Source organism: Palaemon carinicauda, chromosome 1 (genome assembly GCF_036898095.1).
Source record: "Palaemon carinicauda isolate YSFRI2023 chromosome 1, ASM3689809v2, whole genome shotgun sequence".
Classification (NCBI taxonomy): Eukaryota; Metazoa; Arthropoda; class Malacostraca; order Decapoda; family Palaemonidae; genus Palaemon; species Palaemon carinicauda.
Genome location: NC_090725.1, coordinates 96,516,874 through 96,544,373, shown reverse-complemented (window position 1 = coordinate 96,544,373; position 27,500 = coordinate 96,516,874). Strand labels below are relative to the sequence as shown.

The following is a 27,500-nucleotide window of genomic DNA, read 5'->3' as shown; positions in this document are numbered from 1 at the left end:
TTATCACAGAAGGGTTGGCACCTGCCAGTCATCAAGAACTCATAGTATTAAACAAGTTTGCCCAAATTCTTAAATTTCTCACCCTCTCCAACCTTTTTTGATCACATATATCAATATTAGCACATCTCTATAACTTCTATATCTTCATTCATTCATTTTAAAACGTCCTGTAAGTTAGAAATGTCCCAATAGTCTTTATATATTCCCATCTCAACTCACCTAAGCACAACTTTTCCAATCTGTTGCCCACATCTTATTACATTTCATGCACCACCTGTTCTGTGATTCACCTCTCCTCTCATCCTAAAACCATCCTTTAATGCTTATCACTGAATACTTTAACGTGTCAAACATTTCCATTCCTCCCCTTTCCATTGCTCTTAACAATTATTTTCCATTTACCCTAGCACCCTTAATCTTCCTTTATATTTACGCTAAATTTTCTTCTCTCGTTACTTTTTACACTCAATGACAAAGACATCTAAAATTTACAAGTCTGAAGAATGGTCATCAGAAAATCTGAAGCTGTTATTTGAGACACTTATTAGATTACACCCCTCCAACTTATTTTCATACCCTCGCATATATAATGCAATTTCTTTCCCTATGCATCAGTAGTCTTGACGATGTCATCTTTTTGTATCACAGTATTACGTGGTCCAATGATTTAAGATACATACACAATACACACACACACACACACACACACACACACACACACACATATATATATATATATATATATATATATATATATATATATATATATATATATACATATATATATATAGCGTAGGCAACCCGTCAAAACTGACGGCTAAATATTTAGATAGATACACACACACACACACACATATATATATATATATATATATATATATATATATATATATATATATACTGTATACATACATACATACATACATACATACACACACATATATATATATATATATATATATATATATATATATATATACATATATATATATACACACACACGCGGGGTATCAACGTCTATAGACTTGCACGGTATAACCTAATCATGCCTGTTTCCTTTGCCAGCTTGACAGCAAAATCTGTCATTCCGATCCCATTATTCTGCCGGTGTCAAAGACATGGTCTTCGGTTCCCAAGAGACATGTCACCCAAAACATGTTTACACCCTGACCGTCCCTTTCATACTTTCACTTACGACACCAAAAACACAAAAATATAAAACAAAAAGTCGTCCGTCGTTACTCACGACTTCTCTCGACTCCCCGGGTGGTCGTCTCTGCTACACATGACGCATCCTTTGCCTGTTATTTATCTATTCCCTATTATTATATTTATTTGGCCTTTGTTTCATAAGCGCAAAGTTATTCGGGTTCCGTTCACACGGTTACTGTGCGGTGGCGTCTTGCCTTCTTCATATTTATGGTCCGATTCATTTTCCTCTGTCAGAATTTAAGGGTTCATTTTCCAGTGGCTTTTCTTTATCATATTTCCATCGTAAATCTCTAGATTTACGGCAGGTAACCCTCTCAAGCGAAATATCACGTGGTTGTCTTATTACGCTGTACACTGTTTCACATGTGTGATAACCATGATTACAAAAGGTTCATAACCATGATCATCATAAAAAAAACTCGTATATTTTGCTCTGAATCATTGATGACAAATCTAAAAACAATATATATATATATATATATATATATATATATATATATATATATATATATATATATATATATATATATATATATATATATATCTCATGTCAGTATTTGTACTTTAAATTTGTTTCACTACACTTTAATTTGAAAATCCTAAGTATGAATGGGAAGTGTGTTGAAAAGTATACAATTGAAATTTAACTCCATTAAAAATAATTTTTTTTCACAAATTCATTGGTAGGCTATGGAGTTCTTTATTGGTGAACAGTCTCTAAGGCAGTGGTTCTTAACCTTTTTCAGTGCCCATACCCCTTGATATGTCAGAAAATTTTCTCGTACCCCCATCCAATGTAAATACAATACAAATATATGAAAAGGAGTAGTAATACAAACCTTGCTGAGAAATTATTAGATTTTTAATTACAGAAGAAAGGTGCTTTTTTTATTTCAAATGAAAAGTGCCAATTATTAGGATACAATGAATAATAATGAGTATTACTACATAGTGCACACCAACACATTTTTAGTGGTTCTTTTGTTGTTGTTTCTCATTAATGATATTGTTCAAACGAGGTTCTTTCTTTGAAAGTGCCCGACGCATGTCATCACTTGCATCCAAACGGTTTCTGGCTTTTGTTTTGACGTGTAGGAGCGTTGAAAAACCTGCCTCACATAAGTATGTAGTTACAAATGGCACGAGGACCTCCAAAGCTCTCCTTGCTAACTGTGGGAATGCTTGGAGTTGTGCACACCAAAACATATCCAGTTGCATTTTTTCCAACTCCATTCGGATTCTGTCATTGGTCTGCAACTCCACAAGATCATCTTTCATGATATCATTATCATCCATGGAATCAAGGTTGAAAAGAAATGGATCCCGTATCCATCTTTGTGCCACAGAACCTTCTTCAAGGTGAAAATACCCTTGGAAGGACTGAATCAGTTCTTGCAAATGTTCTTTTACTTCACTCAGGATGGGCAGCTCTTCTTCAGCACTAGCAGCCTCATCAAGAGAAGGGAAGTTTTCAAAATTTCCACTTTCAATGCGCTTTATCCACATTGGAAGTTTCCTGGTGAGGGCAGATAACTTTTCTCTGGCAGTTATCATATTCATCGCTGTTCCTTGCATAGAGACATTCAGTTCATTGAGGTGCATGAATACATCAGCCAGATATGCCAGAGACAAAATGAACTCCCTGTTTTCAAAATGGTCAGCTATTTCACTGCCTTGATTTCTAAGAAATTGCATAATTTCTTCATGAAGTTCAAATACACGTGTAAGTACCCTGCCACGGGAAAGCCACCTCACTTTTGTGTGGTAAAGAAGAACACTGTGCTCGGCTCCAATTTCTTCACAAAAAGATGCAAAAAGACGGTGATTCACTGCCCGTCCTCTGATAAAATTTACAGCACGCACAACAAATGATAAAACAGTCTTCAATTTTTCTGGCAGCGTCTTTGTAGCAAGTGCATGACGATGCAACACACACTTGAGTGACAGTTACATGGGGAACCTCTTTTTTCACTAGGGTAGCAAAGCCTGATTAATTTCCAAGCATGACAGGGGCTCCATCAGTGCAAATTGAACCACACATGTTGAGAGTCATTTCATATTCCAAGAAGAATTCTTTCACAAGACTGAACACATCAGTTGCTTTTGCAGTAGTTTTCAGAGGTTTACAAAATAAGAATTCTTCCACCACTTCTTTCTCCAATCCAGGTTATTTATTTACCAAAGTAATTTTTTTACCAGTTCAAGCCATATTTTGACCAACTCAAGCCATGCTTTGACCAACACATACCAGTTTTTGACCAAGTCAGACCATTTTTTGACCAACTCAACCCCGACCCCTCACCCTGGTCGAGCCATCCCTAAGTCCACTATATTCCTCCTCATACACATAACAGTACCTTCAAAATTATATTTCTTTTATCAATTATACATCTATTCTTGACAATATTAGAGTTATACCACACTAAAAAACATATTGTGACAAATAAAATGATAATCCAAAAATTACATTTCACAAATAAAAAATGACACTCACCAGTAATTTACCACAATACTATTAACAACTCGAACTCAAACAAAATGCAGACCCAATTCACACTGTTCACATTGACTCAACTACACACAGCACAGTGCACATGCAGCATGTTTCAGAGTCAGGAACAACGCGAACACGAACCGTACGAGACATCAAGAAAACGTATATGAAACCATAGAAAACATAAGAAAATTGTTTACAGTACTAACTTGAAAAAAATTAATTTAGACAATTATAGTAAGAGAAATATTTGGAAAATACATGTTTTGCTTTCTCATGGTAAATATACTGTACAGTAGCTATCATTGCACTGGCTATCATGTCTCGTACCCCCAGGCTTAAGGTTTCGTACCCCTTTGGGGTACAGGTACCCCAGGTTAAGAACCATTGCTCTAAGGATATGTAATGATAAATAATAGCAATAACTTGCAACCTGCTTTCCTAGGACTATAGTATTAAGAGGGAAAAAAGTTCTAACCTGTGAAATGTCCCGAAAAGTCCTCAGAATCTTTATAAATATATCTAGGGTTATGGTAATTAAACAAATCGTTTTACAAGGAAGCAGGTTGCCGTCTGAGCATTATTCCCAGAAGCGAGAGGAAGCCAAGAATTTATGTAGGCCAAAATAGCTATAAAAGCAGTAAAATCAAATTCATACATATCAAAATAGTTTCCAGCTGAAAAAAAAAACCTGGTGAAATACGATAACTGATCTTCTTATATTAGTGTACGCTACCTGTCAAAAAAGACAGCCAAATATTTAGATAGATATGCATACACTCGCGTGTACACACACAGACACAACCCTTTCCACCCCCTTTTCATTTTCTAACTGCAACACGGCAGTTTCGGTAGTATGTAGGAGCTTGTGGTTTCCGAGTGTGCCTCTTGGGGTACCCCCTCTCACCAAGGTATGACTACTTTTCTCACCACTTCCAAGAGACGGGGAGAGACCATGTAGTCATACGTTTGACAATGCTACTCAGTATGACAGGTAAGATATATATATATATATATATATATATATATATATATATATATATATATATATATATATATATATGCTTGGTCTTTATCATATAGGGGAGACAGCATCAATGTGGTCCGTTTTGTCCTGAGAAAATACAGATAAGAAATTTCCAAGTATAGAATTTGTCAAGTAGGATGTGTCAACTACTACGAGTGTCATACTTTAACTAATAGGTCATTGGCGCAATTAATTAGCTAAGCTCATTTCACGAACATTAGACATCGAATATTCATGAGCAATCTCCTAACTAGGAAACTAAAAGCATTAGTTGAATATCCTACACTGTTTTGTATTGTCACAAAAAAAATAAGACATGCGTTTCATAGGATACTGGTACTTCTTGTGAATGTACAATATATCCAGGGAATATGAATCAGTCAGAGGGTTCTATTGGAATGATTGATTCTTCTAAATGAAAAGAAAATGTAATTACCTGATTATCAATAGGACGCAGATAACTTCATTGATGACTTGGCTTTTGCGCGAGAGTTCAGGTGATTTAAAGAATATTGCAAGACGTTATGAAAACAGCTATTATATTAAATATATGCATTAATAAAATCTAAAGATAGGTAAGGTTGTTAATATCTAGTGTCAAGCCCTAGAGCGTCGTACTACAAAAAACCAACGGTCACATTTGAGAACTAAGAAGTGGTCAGGAATTATTGAGACAAGTTTCTTTCCTGGTGATCTGTCTATCTAAAGTGGGTTACAGCTGACTGAGCTGAGAGATGGATAATCATTGTTGATCTTTGAGCTCTTAAAAGTTCAAAGGTTTTAAAGGTCGTTCATGAATGGCTGAGGCAAGGGACAATGACAATGCCCTAGTGACTGACCATATACAGTATCCATATGATCAGCATCCAAGGACCAGGCAGGGCTTAGCAATGGCTGCTGAGTACTCAGCAGGTACATCTACGGGGTATCCCCAAAAAACCCTTCCTTTGCTCACAAGGATGATGAAGCAGCTAAAATTACAAGAAACTATCAAGCATGACCGGGTATCCAATCCTGGTCCAACAGATGGCTAGGAAAGGACGCTTCTAATAGACCATGACAAACTTCCAATACATGAACGGTTATTGCACTACTAAATGCATTTAAAAGTTTTTGACGATGAAAATAACTAACATCAACACAAATTCTACTTAAGAAATACGAATGACACTGCACCGCTGGTCGACTAATTATCGAAGTTCTGCACCAAAGGCTACAAAAGCCTCCAAAGTCCTTTGAGAGGGGCCAGTAATATAAGGCTTCCAACTTCATCCCCATGATTCAAAACTAACTGGAAATCGTAATAAGTAAAACAAAAATTCTGTTAATAACTACTCTTTATACTAGTGTGTGCAACCAGTCAAAAATGACGGCTATATATTCAGATCGATATACGCACGCGCAGATTCGACCCTTACCAGTCCCCCCATTTCCTCTCTCTACACAGGGTGACTACTCCCTCGCCCCGCTACCAGAGAGACGGGGAGACCAACCATCTATATGTCTGGCAATGCCGCTGACCATGACCGGAAGAAATTATTTATTTATTTACACATACACATACACACACACACACACACACACATATATATATATATATATATATATATATATATATATATACCTGTATATGAATATATACATATATATATATATATATATATATATATATATATATATATATATATATACATATATATATATAGCAGACATCTGCTCTTTACAAAGTAGGGGAGATCAACGTTTCTAACTCAAAAATGTGTAGTTTTTGTAGTGTCAAAGCCACGCATTTAGCTATTCACTTTTTTCTCCCCCTTAGCGTATCTGCCCCTTACGACTCCTTCACTTCCAACTTACGCTCTCTCTCTCTCTCTCTCTCTCTCTCTCTCTCTCTCTCTCTCTCTCTCTCTCTCTCTCCTATTCCCACGACCTTATTCTCCCACCCATTCTAGCTTCAACATCTCAACCCATCACATTTCCATTAAGCCCATATGATGTGAGGGGAAGAGGGAGAGGGGTTACTCGTGTCCCCCCTACTGCCAAACAACTCCCGCCATTTATGAAGCGACATCTCAGATGACCAGGCGAGATAAAAAAAATGGTTTACGATATCATCTTAAATGGTGGCAGAAGATAAAAGGATATAATGCCAGAAGATGCGAAAGTAAGCCAAAAGTCTAAAAATATTTCTCGATGAAGATATTTTTCTTATATATATATATATATATATATATATATATATATATATATATATATATATATATATATATATATACACGTATGTGTATAGTATTAATGTGTATGTATGTGTGGACATATATGTATACAATATATATATACGTATATATATATATATGTACATATATATATATATATATATATATATATATATATATATATATATATATGCTCCGCTTCCAAAACTACTCGTATTATACAATTTTAGAAAAAAATTACCGCACCTTTGTATCCATTACTTAAACAACAATTACTCCACGCATTCGCGCACCCAAGAAATGATCGAACGGAAAATGTATTATATAAATACCAACTCTGATAACAACTTCAACAATAATAATAAAAGAAATGTTTCAAAACCTAAATCATTCTGATATGTTCGTCCGAGGCAGTCATGGCTAGATGAATCTAAACGATAACAAATCTACCATAAGTCGTTTTCCGGAACGAAACCCCGACGGGATTTTCGCCCTTACGGAGCCCAGACCGCAGGTTCTATTTTGCCTGGACGTCAACCTACCACTCTGCATTGCAATGAAGATGAATTTATTAGTAAGGGCGATATCACGATGAATAATTCAAGTGCGATAATATGCATGTAACAGGATGCTCTCCGCTAAACAGCCCGACGCCATGAGAACGTACGATAATTTTTCCTTTCGCAGACGAACCTCCGTATCGATTAGTTTCGAGATGTTTTTAGCGATATACATTTTTTTCTGTTACTGAATACGATGAGAAAGGTTGGGTCTGAATATCATGAATGCGGACGAGACCGTAACAGGCTTGAATCAGAATAATTTCAGTTACAAAATTGCTTTATATGAACAATGAATTGAGTTGGATGATCAACTTTTTAATATATATATATATATATATATATATATATATATATATATATATATATATATATATATATATAAGTGTATATATAAGTATATATATACATAAATATACATATATATATACACATATATTATTATTATTATTATTATTATTATTAATTGCTAAGCTACAACCCTAGTTAAAAAAGCAGGATGCTATAAGCCCAGGGGGCCCCACCAGGGAAAATAGCCCAGTGAGAAAAGGAAACAAGGACAAATAAAATATTTTAAGAACAGTAACAACATTAAAATAAATATTTCTTATATAAACTATGAAAACTTTAACAAAATAAGAGGAAGATAATTTAGATAGAATAGTGTGCCCGAGTATACCCTCAAGCAAGAGGACTCTAATCCAAGACAGTGGAAGACCATGGTACAGAAGCTATGGCACTACCCACGGCTAGAGAACAATGGTTTGATTTTGGAGTGTCCTTCTCGTGGAGGAGCTGCTTACCAAAGCTAAACAGTCTCTTCTGCCCTTACCAAGAGGAAAGTAGCCACTGAACAATTACAGTGCAGTAGTTAACCCCTTGGGTGAAGAATAATGATTTGGTAATCTCAGTTTTGTCAAGTGTATGAGGACAGAGGAGAATCTGTAAAGAACAGGCTAGACTATTCGGTGTATGTGTAGGCAAAGGGAAAGAACCGTAACCAGAGAGATGGGTCCAATGTAGTACTGTCTGGCCAGTCAAAGGACCCCATAACTCTCTAGCGGTAGTATCTCAATGGGCGGCTGGTGCCCTGGCCAACCTACTACACACACACATTATATATATATATAAAACAAAAAGACCTAATATCGACTTTGCTCCGCCTCAGGACTAGAAGCCAAAGAGGAAATTAACTTCATGATAAGAACTTTTGCCTTGCCTTGGATTCGAACCTCAAGCAAGTCGAAACCGAAGTAACAGTGGAATTATTTGTTGTTTCTCTGAAAAGAAAAAAATTAATCACGATACAGCATATAATTTCATATATATATATATATATATATATATATATATATATATATATACACACACACATATATATATATATACACACATATATATATATATATATATATATATATATATATATATAACATGGAATTTGTATTGCATAGACCAGTTGAGGATGGTATAGAAGGATTTCACTGGATCGATTTGAGAACAAAGCCGTCAAAAGAAATGGGAGTTAAATGGCAGAACAAGACTAGAAATGAAAGTATACGAGAGATTACTCAAGTGCCATATGTGGATGAGATCATGGTTAGGGGTAGATGAAGATGGTTTGGATATACTGTTCGACCTCCCCAAAAAAAGATTAGTTCACCAAACTTTCAACTGAGCTCCACAAGGCACTAGAAGAGTTGGAAGGCCCAGACCTACATGGCTGGGCTATGATACGTGATGTGAGAGATGATGAATGAAGAAGTACTGAATTAAAAGCTCAAGATAGAGACGACTGGTGAAATCTAACCGAGGCCCTTTGCGTCAATAGGCGTACGTGGTGGTGGTGGTGGTGGTGGTGGTGGTGGTGATGATAATGATGACGACGATGATATATATATATATATATATATATATATATATATATATATATATATATATATATATATATATATATATATATATATAGTCTTTTTTCACAGGCATCCGATCGTAAATATTTGTCCCGTAACCTTTTGGTGACGCGGTCTCGATGGATGTCCCGATAATCGGGATTTTTGTTCTTTGATATTGTACGGTATGACGATATTTCTGAGTTCCATATCAAGGCTTTCAAACACTGATATAACATCTATGAGACAAGGGACGGCTGTTGATCAAAGTACATTTAATAGTGGAATTTCAGATTTACAACATAATACATTACTCAGAATACTGTACTTGTGAAAAATAAAGTTTTTTTTTTTTAGAAAGTCAGAATAATAAACAATGACTAAATCTCTGAATTTCTTGGCGCATTTTAGAATATGAAATTAAGCAATTTTCTTTTAATCTCTACATCATAATAGCATTTAATGAATTTTTTTTAATGGATGCCTTTTAAGTGTGCTACTTGTGCAATACCTGTAAAATAACGCATTCAATACAGCACACTGAGAAAGTGGCTGGAAGAGCAATTATCATTGATATATTAAGAGTGGAATTGCTGGAGAATGTAATTTCTTAAAAACATAGCATAAAGTATAATACCTACACGAACCTTACTTGGTTACATGACAAAATACTGAAAATTAACTAAAGGAATTTATCATAACCCCCCCCCCCCATTTAATCTTGGTACTCTGTCCTTAGTGATATTTTCTTTCACCAGCACTCAAAATTTTCTTATCACTGATGGACGCCACCAGTTTTAAACATATTTTTCCTTTTTTTTCCTAAACATTGGGGTTCTCTCTTACACATTCAATATTTTTCACTAATGTTGTTTATAAGACCAGAAGCCCTATCCTGGATTAGGGCAGCTTATTCTAATAACAACAAAAACAGTAAACGAGGAGAAATTCTTCCAAAACTGTGCTCTGCAACCGGCCCCTCCCACCTATATCGAATCCCTCCAAGCCTTCCTACCTATAAGCCCCAGCTCCGTTAGCACAGCCTTCGGAAGCAGATCCTACCTGGCTGAATTTGTCCTCCAGCCAAGCCACCTGAGGATATGTATTAAACATGGGCTCGCCTAGGTTTACTGAACCACTCATAAATTGGTACGACAATCTGTAGGGTTCATATATCTCTCTCTCTCTCTCTCTCTCTCTCTCTCTCTCTCTCTCTCTCTCTCTCTCTCTCTCTCTCTCTCATTTTGTATAAAGGCGTTGAGTATGATGATAATGCTTTCAAAGAAAATAATACAGCGACGGAGACACCATGGAAATTGATACTTTGCAGATCGATTATCTTGAGTCATTGGGGGATGATTTGGGTTAATGTCATAACCTTTTTTTCATAATTAAAATTTCCGGGAAGGGGGGGGGGGGGCATAAGGGAAAATATAATCATGGCGACTCAAAAGTTTACTACATCACTTTATTTTCCGTTGTAAAGTTTTATTTGTATTTTTTAGCAAAAAATAATAACTCTTTAAATCCAGGAACAAGACTTGTAGCGAGGACTACATAGCTTTTGAAACCTACTAAAATATCATAAAAAAGCCAACCTCAACCAGAACCGATGCAAACCGTTTCACCTTTGATACGTGAATTAAATTACTGAATACTAACGGAAAGAGACAAAAAGCCTGCTAACAACCTTGCAAACCAATAATATTTGTTGGACTTGAGAAGCAACGTTGAAAAAAGAGAGGTATTGGGTCCTTTGACTGGCCAGACAGTACTACACTGGATCTCCCTCTGATTACGGCTCAGTTTTCCTTGCCTACACAAACTCCAAATATTCTAGCAAATTCTTTACACATTCTACGCTTTCCCCCGTACACCTGACAACACTAAGATAACCAAAAAATTCTTATTCTTCATTGAAAGGGTTAAATACTGCACTACAATTATTCGGCAGCTACTTTCCACTTGGTACGCAGCTCTTCTAGGAGACGGACACTCCAAAATGAAACCATTGTTCTCTAGTCTTGGGTAGTGTCCTAGCCTCTGTACCATGGCCTTCCTCTGTCTTGGGGTAGAGTTCTCTTGCTTGAGGGTACACACAATGACACTATTCTGTGTCTTTAGTTATTTCCTTTCCTCACAGGGCTATTTTCCCTGTTGGAGCCCTTGGGCTTATATGTATCCTACTTTACAAATGGGGTTGTATCTTAGCAAGTAATAATAATAATAATAATAATAATAATAATAATAATAATAACAATAATAATAATAATAATAAACCTTTCGGTGTGTGATGGATGACAAGGAATGGGCCCGTGTGTGGGAGCGTAAAGTCAAAGTCAAAGTCAAAAACCTTTATTCCATTGCAAGCGTCAAAATGCAGGAAGACGTGTGTTGTTTTGTGTATATGTTTCGATTTGTGCTGCTTTGATGGAGGCTTGAAAGTTTCATGGCTAAGGTAAATTTTGCTGGAGATCCCCGTAGGAGGTGGCCAGAAAAAATTCTGTAAAAATGACCAACGGGTAGGTTCCTACTGCTCAGACATCTATGATGTCCTTGGAAGTGGTCCTCGGTACGAGGAGGGCCCAGGGAAGTTGGTTGCGGGGTTCTAAACAGTAGTCAAATGCAGGGTGATACCAAGATGTCCAATTGATATCCACAATTGAGAGGTGAAAGTGGTACCCCTGTCGGAAGTAATATGCCCCGGGATGCCTAATCTTTTTATCCCACTGGAAAGTGGAGTAGCAATACATGAGGCAGCTGTTGCATATTGTATGGGGAAGGATTGAGGCAACCGCGTAAAGCAATTATTGATTGTGTAAAGGTAACAATGTCCTTGAGACTTGGGTAGGGATCCAACCACGTTAACGTGAATGTGGGCAAAACAACACTGAAGTAGATGAAGGTGGCCCCAATCATTGGGATATTTAACAATTCCATGCCATATGAACTTTGACTTCAGTAGTTGTGCAGTGGATCGGCATGAGAGGTATCATGGATCAATTGAAAAACCTGTTGTCACATGGCGGTAAGCATCAGGTACTGACATCACTAAAGAGGGTGGTGTACCACCCGTGTGTCACACGATTGTACATAGTAACGACATTTCCCTTTTTTGTATATATTATCCTTTGTATCTTCGCTCTCCCCTCGCACAAACAGCAACTTGTATTAAACTGTCTGCCTACTTCAACTTCATTGTTAACTGTTAACAGAACTGGATGCCCATTTGACAAGAAACAGCATGCTTGTGTTTGTGACCTTATTACCGGGACCTAGTGTGTATATATACTCGATGTGTCTGTAATAAAGTTACTCCGTTGCATTCATCTCGCCTTAGATTCACAAACTACTCTTGGCCCGTCACATTGGTGACCCCAGAGGTTGACTCGCTCCTCCCGCTTTCCCCCCCTCACTGTTACTATGGCGGACTCTACGGAATTGGCTCCACCCCATTCAAACTTTAGTCGTTCGCCAGCGGAGAGGTATTTGCTTGGTTTCAGCGTGCAGAAGTCCAGTTCCGCATAAAGGGCGTGACTCGCTCAACCACCAAAGCAGATTATATTCTTGCGACGATACCCGAGGACACCTTCCCGGAAATCTCCAACTGGCTTTGTGACCAAGGAGACACCCCAATAGCGTATGACACCCTCAAAACATACCTTCTGCAGCAGTACTCGCGTCGCCAGCCGCCCAGCTTTTTAAGCTCTCTCAACAACCATTGGGGGACCAAAGGGCTTAGCTCGCCCTCAGGGAAATGACCAGTATCGCTCGCCTGCAAGACGGCTCTCCTCGTGAGGTGAACCTACTTCGTGCTTTTTGGGTACGCCATTTACCCAAACCTGTACGCGCTGCCATACCGATGTCGATAGTTTACCCATAAAGGACTTGATGACCAAAGCCGACGCCCTTATGGACACCCACTTCAAGACCTTCAAGACCTCCGTCAACACCTCCACTCCTGACGAAGAGGATACCTATTCAACATCAACCGAAGCTGATGTAAATGCTGTAGGACACACACGCCTACCCCATGACGTGCCGGAGCAGCGACAAAGCCACCCATCAACCACCACTTGCTCGCGCCCCAACCAACGACTTCTACAGCCACTTATTGCGGCCCATCGGCCGCAGTTTTGCTACTACCACTTCAGATTCGGGGCTGCCGCGAAGAAATGGGCCAAGGACTGTCAGTGGCCAAAAAACGTTAAGTAGGCCATCGCTCGTAGCGGTAGCTTCTAGTGTTTCTAATCTTTTCTTTTTACATGAAGCAGGAACGGACGTGCGATTTTTGGTAGACACGGGTGCTTGTCATTCTCTTTTGCCAAGGGAACTCTTCAGGACACGACGTAGTCTGTCTAAGTCTGCCGATGTCCACCTGGTAGGTGCCAACGGATCTGCGATACCCACCTAAGGTTACGAGAACCTCACATTATAGTTTGGAAATGGCAAATTTAATTGGTGGTTTCTCGCTGCTGATGTCACATTGCCAATCCTTGGTGCAGATTTTCTCTCTCATTTCCATCTTCTGGTCGATGTCGCCCACCTACGATTGGTCAACGCAGACTAGTACTTGTCGACACCTCTTCAACCTGCCCCCTCCAACCTCGCTCTCCACATCAGCGCACCCATGGATGCCTACGACCACCTCCTCCCATCGTACCCAGAAGTTTTCCGTCCAGAACTTCGCCAAACGTCCACGGCTCCTACCAAACACGGTATTTATTACCATATCAAGACGACGGGACCCCCAGTCTTTGCCAAATTCAGACGTCTGGCACCGGATCGATTGGCAGCCGCCAAACAGACGTTCGCCGAAATGGAAGAAATGGGCCTTTGCCAAAAGGCCTCCAGCCCAGGGTCGTCACCCTTACACATCATCCTGAAGAAAGACGGCTCCCTCCGTCATTGTGGGGATTACAAATGTCTGAACATGCAAACAGAACCGGATCACTACCCCCTCCCAAACATCGCCGATGTGACCTACTTGCACAAAACGAAGGTTTTCTCCACGATCGAACTCCTGAAAGGGTATTATCAGGTGCCTATGAACCCAGAATACATCCCCAAGACCACCATCACCACTCCCTTCGGTACATACACCTTCAATTACTCCTATTTTGGCCTTCGTAATGCTGGGGCCACTTTTCAACGTCTTATGGATGGCATCTTAGGGGACCACCATTCTGTGCATGTTACGTGGGCAACATACTTGTGTTCTCTTCCTCAAAAGAGGAACACTTCCATCACATGCGCATCGTGCTCGACCGCCTACAACAAATCGGCCTTGTAGTCCGGTACGACAAGTGTACCTTTGGCGCCAACGAAGTGTTGCTCTTATGGCACCGCATCACTCCTGAAGGAGTCCATCCCCTCCCTGAGAAGCGTGTGCCGACGATTCCGCGCAGGACAGTTCAGCGCCGACAGTTCAGCGATGCCAATTCAGCGAATGACAATTCAGCTTAGAATCAATTCAGCGCAAGACAATTTAGCACAACAATAAATCAGCACAAGGACAATTCAGTGCAAAAATGCACACAAATTCACCCTTATCTTATTATTAGCATATAAAGATTATTTTTCTTATTATTATCATTGTCATTATTATTATTATTATTATTATTATTATTATTATTATTACAACCATTACTGTTGTAATTCATGGTTGTTAACAATAACAACCACTGAATAAATAAAGAAAGTTATAGTACAAGCTTAGGACGGTATATATTCCCTTTTCTGGAATACAGTTGTTTATAAACATTTGCTTAGTTAAAACTGAAAAGCCAGCCTTATGGAGCGGATTTCATCGGAGAAAGGACGCGAGCATATTCTAATAAATGGATTTTGCTATCGTTTGGATAGAAAACTTCGGAATGGAAAAGAGTCTTGGCGTTGTACACAAGACAGATGCAAAGGTCGAATCCATATCAACGGAAACTTGTGGGAAGATGTAAAGGCCCATTCTCATGTGCCTCAGCCAGCAGTATCAGCAATGAAGAAGATGGTTTCTGACCTACGTGAACGAGCCAGTGCATCTAATGATGTCCCAAGAAGAATAATTCAAGAAACTCAAGTCTCTTTGCCAGATGAAGCTACGGTTTTACTCCCTAAGTATACTTCATTACAACGGACTGTTCAGCGCCGACGAAAAATAGATGGTGAGCCAATTCCAGCACCTAATGATGTCAGTGATATTGTATTACCTGAACATTTGCGTGTAACACACAGTGGAGAACCTTTTTTATTGTACGATTCTGGGGTTGACAATACCAATAGAATGTTTATCTTTTCGACTAGAAAAAAATGTTGAACTCCTCAAAGAATACAAAAACTGGCTTGCAGATGGTACATTTAAGGTTGCTCCGCGCCTTTTCCACCAACTTTATGTCATTCATATGCTTTGTGAAGGATGTGTTTTTCCAGTGATATATATACTATTGCAAAATAAGACAGATGATTCATATGAAAAGGCATTAAGAACTATTTTGAATCTATACCCGGATCTGACGCCAGCCACTATGTTATGTGATTTTGAAAAGGCTTTCCAAAATGCATTTTCAAGAGTTTTTGTAGGAACGCAAATAAGCGGTTGTTTTTTCCACCTTGCTTAGTGTATATGGAGAAAAATACAGGCATTGAATCTTACCCAGATTTATGTAAGTGACGAACATATTCGTTGACGCTGTAAGATGTTGGTGGCCTTAGCTTTTGTGCCTGCTGACGATGTTTGTAATGTGTTTGAATCATTGCAAGATGTTATGCCTCCGGAATTGGAAGATTTAAAAAATCATTTCGAGGACACATGGATTGGTCGTCCATTCCGTCATCGTAGAAGAGATGCGGTTTTTTAAACCCGAGTTATGGACTGTTTTTGATCGAGTGCAGGGCGACCTACTCAAGACCAATAATTCATTAGAAGGGTTCAGTTAACATTGGGTCATAACCATCCAACCTTTTATAAGTTTGTCGAGTTTCTTAAACTAGAGCAAGATAGCATAGAGAAAAGGATACTGAGAATAAGAGCTGGACACGACGATGGTAGAAAAAACCCAAAATACCAAAGGACAGCTAAGGCAATAAAAACGCTTGTTAATGAGTATGGAAGTCGATTTGATAAGTTGGAATACTTACAAAATATAAGCTACCTCATTGAATTGCAGAAATAAATTAATTCATTTCTTTTTACATATACTGTATGTATTATTTTTAATATGTAAATTTAATAAATCTTTTATATCCCTTTTTTATATATTATCAATAAAGTGTTAAAACTTTTTGCTGAATTTCCTTGTAGTTGCTTCCTTATGCTGAGTTGTTACTGTGCTGAATTGTCATTCACTGAACCGTGTGTGCCTTTTGGCGCCGAATTGTCCTTGTGCTGATTTGTCCTAGTGTTGAATTGTCATGCGCTGAATTGATTCTAAGCTGAATTTTCATTCACTGAATTGGCAGCGCTGAATTGTCTGCGCTGAATTATCCAGTGCGGAATTGTCGGTGTACCCTGAGAAGGTAGCAGCTGTTCAGAACTTCCCCACGCCCTCGACCATCAAAGTACTGCAGGAATTCTTGGGAATGATCAACTATTATCACCGTTTTCTGCATGCCATTGCCGCCACTCTTGCTCCCCTCTAAGCCTCTCTCAAGGGCAAGACCTGCAGTGGGTTCCCCTTCAAGAAGCGACCTTCTGCAACACGAAGAATGCCCTATCAACCGCTGCTGCTCTCACTTTTCCCGTCCCACATGCCCCTCTCCTTCTCTCGACCGATGCCAGAGATGTCGCTATTGGTGCAGTACTCAAACAGGTGGTCAACGGCTCACCCCACACATTGGCCTTCTTCAGCAGAAAGCTGTCCAAGGCAGAATCGGGTTATTCTACCTTCGATCGCGAATTGCTGGTGGTGCACTTGGCTGTCCGTCACTTACGCCATTTCTTAGAAGGTACGCCCTCCGTCATTCGCACAGACCACATGCCTCTGGTGCACGCCTTCACTTGACAGTCTGACGCCTGGTCCTCCCATCAACGCCGACATCTCTCCGCCGTGGCTGAATACAATTGCAACCTTCAACACGTCCCTGGGAAAATGAATCCCATTGCCGATGACCCGTCAAGAAACACGTTGGTCGCTGTTTAATTGAGATTGGATTACAACGCCTTGGCTGAAGCCCAACGACAGGATCCAGAGTATCATGTATGTAGGACATCTTGCACATCCCTCTGTTGGGAAGACGTCCCCATTGCTGACTCCAACACCACCTTCCTCTGTGACGTCAGTACTGGTAGACCGCGACCGTGGATTCCTGTTCCCATGCGCCAACAGGTGTTTGATTTCATTCACGGCCTTTCACATCCCCCGCTCCGTTGTACTGCACAGCTGCTGAAGACGAAGTTCATTTGGTACGGCATTTCTAAGGATGCTAAGGATTGGGTCCGCGTCTGTACTTCTTGCCAAACTTCCAAAGTACATCGACACACGGATTCAGGAGTGGCCACCTTTCCTCAACCTCAGCGTCATTTTGCCCACATTTACGTCGACGTTGTAGGCTCCCTACCCACATCATAAGGACATTGTTACCCGTTTACTGTCATTGACCGCTCCACTCGCTGGCCTGAAGCCATTCCCATGGAAACTGGAACGTTCGCATCATGTACATCTGCCTTACTCTCAGAATGGATAGCAAGATTTGGTGTCCTTGAGCATATTATTTCTGAAAGGGGTACCACTTTCACCTTTCAATTGTGGACATCATTAGCGAATCTCCTGGGTATCACCCTACATCAGACAACTGCCTACAACCCTGCTTCCAATGGAATAGTTAAATGCTTTCATCACACCCTCAAAGCATCTTTGATGTCCCGCTGCAAGGACTCCAACTGGTTTACTCAGCTTCCCTAGGTCCTCCTGGGACTAAGGACCACTCCTAAAGATGCCCTCGACGTCTCGGCACCTGAGATGGTGTATGGCAAACCCGTTGGTTGTCCCTGCCAAATTTTTTCCTTCTGAAAACTCCTCCCACGATCTCCAGTGCATACGTCACGTCGTGGGAAAATTTACTCCATGTCGCCAGACTTACAACCCCCCAGCAAAGCATCACATACCAACAAACTTGCACTTTGCAAAGCACGTCTTCCAACGCAACAACACAAGCAAGCAACCGCTAACGCCCCATTACACGGGCCCTTTCCTTGTAATCCGACGCAATCCGAAAGCATTCCTACTAAACATTCGTGGCAAAGAGGACTGGGTCTCCATTGATCATCTAGAACTTGCTTATCTCCTGCCAGATGACCGGCCTACATTTCGCCTTTCTAGATCAGGGCGCCATATCTAACATGTACAGTATGTCATTTTTAGGGGGGAGGGGGAGCCATGTACCACCCGTGTGTCACACGATCGTATATAGTAACGACATTTCTCTTTTTTTTGTATATAATATCCTTTGCATCTTCACTCTCCCCTCGCACTGACAGCAAATTTTATTAACCTGTCTGCCTACTTCATTGTTAGCTGTTAACAGAACCGATTGCCGGTTTAACAAGAAACAGCATGTTTGTTTTTGTGACCTTCTTACAAGGACCTAGTGTGTATATATACTCGATGTGTCTGTAATAAAGTTATTCAGTTGCATTCATCTCGCCCTTGACTCACAACCTACTCTTGGCCTGTCACAGGGGCGTTGGAGTTTCCAAGGAAGAACATCTTCCCACTGAAGAGGCGTGCTGGATGTCCTGCAGGTTTCATACTCGTGGCCTTTTAGTTGGTTTTCTGCTTAAATTGTTTCTAGATAGGTGTTGGCAGAGAGATGTCAGCACTGACTGAAGGACCAGGCATCGGACTGTTGACTGAAGGCATGCACAACAGACATATGGTCTGTGCATAAGATGAAGGACATGCCCTCTAAGAAGTAGTGCAGATGACGAACAGCCTAATGGAACGACAGGAGTTTTTAGTCAAAGATTGTGTAACTGGATTCTGACTTGGAAAGTTTTCTACTGTAGAGGGCCAATTGATGGGGGTGATCCATTGATCATCTGTTCGAGTATTACCCATCCAGCAACGTCCCTGGAATTGGTGGGGGGTAGGAGGGGTGCAGTTGGAACAGGAAAGGTGCAATGAGCTTGTTTTCTAGGCCAAACCACAGACCACCATATGTATATAGTGTGAAAAGTAATGGGCCAAGAACACAACCCTGAGGAACAGCAGCTACCACATTCCTACACTCACAATTAGTGTATCATCAATAACTACTCCTTGTAACTATTATTTAAAGATTCAATAATCATGCAAAGAAAAGACCTATCTGCTCTCAACTGTTTGAGTTTAAAGGCAAGAGTCTTATGAATAACAAGGTCAGGGCAGCATTAAAATCAAGGCCAATCACATGAACTTCCCGACCACAATCAAGGGATTTTTGTACAGCATTGGAGAATGCAAGAAAAGCATCACATGCTCCAAGGCTTTTGCAAAAGCCAAATTGCATACTAGGCAACAGATGATTACATTCAGCATACCTATTTAGACGTTTTGCTAAAAATTTTCAAAAATAGGGCGGTAATCAGAAGGGTTAGAGCTACCAAAACACCTTTACTTAATGGAGTAAGATTACCAAATCTCTAGCAAGTGCAAAAAGAACCTCTTCTTGCTAATTTGCAGAAACTAACTGACAACTAGCGATCTTTATAAAAACACAGAAAAAATACCATTTGGGTTTACACCTCCTCCAGCATCAAGGTTAATTAAGAATGTTTTAATTTCACGAGACCAAAAAGCTAAACACATTAGTTTAGCCTCAAGAAAACAGGAATGAGAATGATTCAGTTTCTCATTACTCTAATTACTGTCAAACACATCAGCTAAGTTACATCCCTGTAGTTGGAAAAGCTAGATGCTGTAAGCCCGAGTGCTCCAATAGGAAATATAGCCCAGTGAGGATAGGAAATAGGGAAACAGAATAGTGTGCCCGAGTGTACCCTCCAGCAAGAAAACTCTACCAAACGACAGTGGAAGATCATGGTACAGAGGCAAGGGCACTACCCAAGACTACCCAAGTGAAAAGTAGTCACTGGAAAATTACAGTGCAGTAGTTGACTCCTTGAGTGAAGAAGTAGTTTTCGACTATCTTAGGTTATGTATGTTATATATGGAAAGAGGAGAACGTGTAAAGAATTTGCCAAAATATTCGTTGTATATCTAGGCAAAGAAAAAATGAGCCCTAACCAGAGAGAGAGATTCAATGTAGTGCCATCTGGCAAGCTAAAATATCCAAAAATTCTCTAATGGTAATATCTCTCTGAGCCACAGCTCTTAGCCGAATCAAATATAAAGTGTTAACTTTCCAAAAATGACAAAACTCCGGTTTTTTTTTTTTTTTTAAATAAGTGCATATACAATCATTATTAAACACGGTTTAGTCCATCACTTGGTATTCCAACACATGAAAAGGTATACTGTACAACTACAAGTGTGGTAACCAGAATGTCATTCAATAGAACAACACTCAAACCGATTATACGTGTGACCAATACAAAGCCAAAGCCAAAGCCAAAATTACTGTGACCAAATTTTTTCTCTGTAAAAGCGGGATATTTCATATGATAATATATATATATATATATATATATATATATATATATATATATATATGTATACATATATAAATATATATATATATATATATATATATATATATATATATCCACGGAAAGCTATTTAATGCTCATCACGTGTCAGCTTCAATGATTTCTACACACATACAGACACACACATAAATTTATATATATATATATATATATATATATATATATATATATATATATATATATATATATATGATATATATTCATATACTACCATCATACCTTCGGTGACTTGCTCGACCCTTTATTCTGTAGACATCAGCAGCTGCAAAAGGCTGCACTTTAAACACTTTACAGTCTATAATATTCTTTTAACTCACTTCATTGGGTATCATAGCAATCGGAGAAGAAGGTGGAAGTTACCAGTTAGTGATAAGGCAAAGCTAAACAAAATATCGGTACTATTCCATTAACATAGGGACAGTTTTGTTTCTATGTATAAAAAAAAAGGTGGGACAAACGTGAACATAGCTGGACAAAAATCACAAAAGTTAAAAAAAAGCGGGACATTTTGCTAACATTAGAAAAACCAGAAGAGACGTTGAAAAAGTGGGACTGTCCAGCCTAAAGGCAGGTCAACACGCTCCGTTTTACACAACAATTTGCCTGCGCAGTCCTAAGACGGAATGAAAACCTTACAATTTTATTGCGTCTATACGGTACCATGATATTTGCATGAGTTTCGCTCAGTTTTGTCAACATCGTCATGGAGGAGGTACTTCTTTTATCATTTGACGTGTTGTGTTGTGAAAAAAAAAAAGATTGGAACGTCTCAGAAGCACCTGGCGTTCAAAGGGGTCGCGAAAGTGGCTTTTGAAAAGGCAAAATTTCTCCCATATTAAATGACAGCGTGAACTACATGATGAGCCTAATGATTGGCGAAATTACTTTCGTAGAATGCCATAAATTCTGTGAGGAACTCTCGAGAACATTGCCTAAGGTCTGCCATTGTCGCTTGCTGAATTTGTACCAACCCTGTGTCACACGATCGTACATAATTCATTTTGTGTATATATTATGCTTGTATCTTCGCTCTCCCCTCGCACTAAAATCAACCTGAAAAAACATGTCTGTTTTTCTCATTGGTAACGGTGTTGATTTTGAACAGGAAATTTCCTGTTGCCTTCAGCTTTTGTATATAAACAAGAGTGTTCTATAATAAAGTCACTCAGTTGCTTGCATCCTGTCTTTGAGTCACAACCTTCTCTCAGCCCGTCACACTGGTGACCCCGGAAGTCGACTCGCTCCTCCCGCCTTCCACACACCCTCGCCCCTCCATCGTTAGTACTATGGTGGACTCTACGGAAGTTGGCGCTGTGGTTGCCCCATTGAAACTTTCATCGTTCGCCAGCGGAGAGGTGTTTGCTTGGTTTCAGCGCGCAAAAGTCCAGTTTCGCATCAAGGGCGTGACTCGCTCAACCACCAAAGCAGATTATGATCTCGCGGCGATACCCGAGGACACCTTCCCGGAAATATCCGACTGGCTTTGTGAACAAGGAGACACCCCAATAGCGCATGACGCCCTCAAAACATACCTTCTGCAGCAGTACTCGCCATCGCCAACAGCCCATATAGCAAAGCTTTTTTAGCTCTCTCAACAACCGTTGGGGGACCAAAGGGCTTCGCTCGCCCTCAGGGAATTGACCAGTATCGCCCGCCTGCAACCTGCCGCAGACGGCTCTCCTCGTGAGGTGAACCTACTTCGTGCCCTTTGGATACGCCATTTACCTGAACCTGTACGCGCTGCCATACCCAATGTCGATAGTTTACCCATAAAAGACTTGATGACCAAAGCCGACGCCCTTATGGACAGCCCTTCAAGAAGTGGCCTTCTGCAATGGAAAGAAGGCCCTATGAACTGCTGCGGCTCTCACTTTTCCTATCCCACATACCTCTCTACTTTTCTCCACTGATGCCAGCGACGTCGCTATTGGTGCAGTAATCGAGCAGGTGGTCAACGGCTCGCCCCGCCTATTGGCCTTCTTCAGCAGAAAACTGTCCAAGGCAGAATAGGGTTATTCTACATTCGATTGCGAATTGCTGGCAGTGCACTTGTCTGTCCGTCACTTTCACCATTTCTTAGAAGGTACGCTCTTTGTCAATCGCACAGACCACGTGCCTCTGGTGCACGCTTTCACTCGACAGTCTGACGCCTGGTCCGCCCGTCAACGCCGACATCTCTCTGCCGTGGCCGAATACAATTGCACCCTTCAACACGTCCCTGGGAAAATGAATCCCGTTGCCGATGCCCTGTCAAGAAACCATTGGCTGTTGTTCAACTGGGATTGGATTACAACGCCCTGGCTGAAGCCCAACGACAGGATCCAGAGTATCAAGCATGTAAGACATCCTGCACGTCCCTCCGTTGGGAAGACTTCCCCCTCAAAGACTCTAACACCGCCCTCGTTTGTGACGTCAGTACTGGTAGACCGCGACCTTGGATTCCTGCTCCCATGCGCCAACAGGTGTTTGATTTCATTCACGGCCTTTCACATCCCTCGTGCCGTTCTACTGCACGGCTGCTGAAGACGAAGTTCATTTGGCACGGCATTTCTAAGGATGCTAAGGATTGGGTCCGCGCCTGTACTTCTTGCCAAACACACGGATTCAGGAGTGGCCACCTTTCCTCAACCTCAGCGTTGTTTCGCACATATTCACGTCGACATTGTAGGCCCCCTACCCACATCACAAGGACATCGTTACCTGTTTACCGTCATCGACTGCTCCACTCCACTCGTTGGCCTGAAGCCATTCCTATGGAAACTGCAACGTCCGCCTCATGTACATCTGCCTTACTCTCAGGATGGATTGCTAGATTTGGTATCCTTGAGCATATTACTTCTGACAGGGGTACCACTTTCACCTCTCAATTGTGGACATCATTAGCGAATCTCCTGGGCATCACCCTACATCAGACAACGGCCTACAACCCCGCTGCCAATGGAATGGTTGAACGTTTTCATCGCACCCTCAAAGCAGCTTTGATGTCCCGCTGCAATGATTCCAACTGGTTTACTCAGCTTCCCTGGGTCCTCCTGGGACTAAGGACCACTCCTAAAGACGCCCTCGACGTCTCGGCAGCTGAAATGGTGTATAGTGACCCGTTGGTCGTCCCTGCCGAATTTTTTCCTTCTACAACCTCCTCCGACGATCTGCAGTGCATACGTCATGTCGTGGGAAAATTTACTCCATGCTGCCAGACTTACAAGCCCCCAGCGAGGCATCACATACTGACAGACTTGCACTCTGCAACACACGTCTTCCTGTGCAACGACACTAGCAAGCCACCGCTAAACGCCCTCTTACACGGGCCCTTTCCTTGTGATCCGACGCAGTCCAAAAGCATTCCTACTGAACATTCGTGGCAAAGAAGACTGGGTCTCCATTGATCATCTAAAACCTGCTTATCTCCTGCCAGATGACCCGCCTACAGTTCATCTCTCTAGATCAGGGCGCCCTATTTAAAATGTACAGTATGTCATTTTTAGAGGGGAAGCCATGTACCAACCATGTGTCACATGATCGTACAAAGTTCATTTTGTGTATATATTATGCTTGTATCTTCACTCTTCCCTCGCACTAAAAACAACCTGAAAAAGCATGTCTGTTTTTCTCATTGGTAACGGTGTTGATTTTGAACAGGAAATTTCCTGTTGCCTTGAGCTTTTGTATATAATGGAGAGTGTCCTATAATAAACTCACTCAGTTGCTTGCATCCTGTCTTTGAGTCACAACATTCTCTAGGCCCGTCACAAATTAAAACTGAGGCACAAAATGAAACGACGGTGCTACCATCTACACATACCGACTTGTCTACACAGTTCATGGATATCTATACTCTCCTAGCTCAGTCATCGCTGCAACTGTACCGTCTTGCACTGGAGTCAAAACTGCGCAGTTTTCCTGTCCACACGCAACGTTTTATCTGCAACATCTTGAACTATGCAGACAAAAGGTTGTGCAAAATGTAGTGTGGATCAGCCTTAAAAGCGGAGCTCTGGTTACATTACTCAAAATACGATTCCAGTCTGCTTGAGATTTTATATAAAAAGTATGTTACAAGAATATGACATCAGGGACAGTCTGCTTAGTCTTAATTACTAATGAAACTAAAGCATGATCAGACATCCCAACGGGAGAATCAACCTTGCTTGTTTAAACAGCAGAGGAGTCATGTATTCTTGATCCAAGCACTTACACCACCTGTGAGTAGCCACATTTAGAGGCAATTTTAATACTTTTAAGCCATTGTGATAAGTAGGAGAAACAAAATTCAACCACTCTCTATGTTAAGCAATATCATTTACAGAAAAGAGACCTTTCTATCATCTTCTTGTATTCCTGTTATCCCTGGCATAAACTCTATGGCCTAAATATCCTGACATCCCCACTTATAGGACGACTTGAGAGAAGTAGAGTACTCAGTTCTAATATACACCACCATTCCTTTTGCCCTAAAATGACATACCATTTCAAAATTATTGGTCTTTTAAAACCTGGAATAAGCAGCTCAAACAAGTGCCTCGTTTGAGGAACAAAACTTTCTAAACATAATAGAATATCAAACTGTCTGGAGGCAACTGTAAGGTCTCTAATATTGCCATGTAGTCTATGAATACTGAAATGTATAAGATGGAACTGGCGAAATCTAGGATTCACTGGTCCTGGATTATGCTCAATATTTCCAGACAGAATAAGAATTGAAAACAATAAAAAAAATATAGTCATACCAGAAAACAAACATAAGAAAAATTATAAAAAAAACTGTATGCAGACATATACAGAAATAATCAAAAAGTACTCACAGACTTATGACAAAATGATAAAATTGGTCAACATGGCCGAATCGAAACACTATGCAAGGCTTAGTTCCCTTTATACCGGCGACATATTTACATTAACATATGTAGCTACCCATCTGGAGTGAATAACCTTGTTAAAAAAAATAACACAGAAGCGACTGGAATCTCGTATCTTCACATCGAACGCAATTAGTCTATAGCATAGCTTTGCTGCTGATGTAAACCGAATTTTAGTCAGTCTCGGATTGTCAACCATTTGCCAATTATTGGTTACTGAATTTTACTAGTAGTAGTCTGGAAATATATATCTGATTTTAAATCATTTCAGCCACCCGTTGAGATACTACCACTAGAGAGTTATGCGATCTCTTGACTGGCCAGACAATAGTTCATTGGATCCTTCTCTATGGTTAGGGTTCATTTTCCCTTTGCCTACAAACACACTGAATAGTCTAGACTATTCTTTACATATTTACTTATATCCTCATACACCTGACAACACAGATTACCAAACAATTCTTCTTCGCTCAAGGGGTTACTGCACTGTAATTGTCCAGTGGCCACTTTCCTCTTGGTAAGGGTAGAAGAGACTCTTTAGCTATGGTAAGCAGTTCTTCTAGTAGAACAGCACTCCAAAATCCAACCATTGTTCTTTAGTCTTGGGTAGTGCTATAACCTCTGTACCATGGTCTTCCACTGTCTTGGGTTAGAGTTCTCTTGCTTTAGGGTACACTCGAGCACACTCTTTTATCTCATTTCTCTTACTCTTGTTTTGTTGAAGTTTTTATAATCTATATAGGAGATATTTATTTTAATCTTGTTACTCCTACTAAAATATTTTATTTTCCTTTTTTCTTTCTTCACTGGAGCCCATGGGCTTATAGCATCCTGCTTTTCAAACTAGGGTTGTAGCTTAGCAAATAATATTAATATCAATATTAACATTAATATCTATATGGGTAATATCGTTCTCCTGTCTGGGTGGTCTTATTCACTGTAGATTACTTCTAGATAAGATTACTATAGAATTTTTTTTTTTTCAGGTTTTAACATACTCGTAATCTATATTTCTATAAGTAACTTCGGATGTCATCTTTAGTGCTATGTCTCAGTAATAGTACGTTCGACATTATTTGCAAAACGTTGACATAAACGTTCTATTGAATTTGCTCTCCCGAATACTAGATGTTTTTCGCTCAATTCACACTAGGAGAAATTATCTTCTTGGCTATATAGATGAAGATAAACAAATTATCAAATAAATAAATGTAAACACTCAAAGTATTTCAGTTAAAAATATAAGTTTTAAAAGGTTGTCATGCTGTTTTAAGGCTCCAAGAACCACTACCTAAAATTATGCAATTCCTCAACTGCTCTTCAGGTAAATGAATCTTATTTTAGTCAATGTTTCGTTTTCTTTCATTTACTTCCTTTTGTTTTCCTGTACTGTAACCGAGTCTAGTGTGTGGTCTTCTTATGCAACAAGCTTGTGTAGGAAGTTCACATCCTTTCCGACTTGCTACACAAGAATGTGTAAGTTAATGTTAAATAATAAAACAGATTATTTTCCCATAAATTTCACAAAAATGCCGTTTCTGTGATGCAGTCTATACACATTACCCAATAGCCGATAATATTACCATTTATCTTGATTTGGAT

The 27,500-nt window shown here is 39.9% G+C and overlaps 1 protein-coding gene across 1 annotated transcript; it reads right to left on the bottom strand.

The window, feature by feature from the left end:
- Nucleotides 1–2,181: 2,181 nt before the first annotated feature.
- On the bottom strand, nucleotides 2,182–19,144 carry LOC137651457 (protein FAM200C-like). The gene is made up of 5 exons (XM_068384713.1): nucleotides 19,059–19,144; nucleotides 17,131–17,183; nucleotides 9,586–9,658; nucleotides 8,724–8,789; nucleotides 2,182–2,893 (listed from the first exon to the last, which is right to left on the bottom strand). Exons 1-5 carry the CDS (start codon nucleotides 19,142–19,144, stop codon nucleotides 2,182–2,184), a joined length of 990 nt encoding a protein of 329 aa, XP_068240814.1.
- Nucleotides 19,145–27,500: the final 8,356 nt, after the last annotated feature.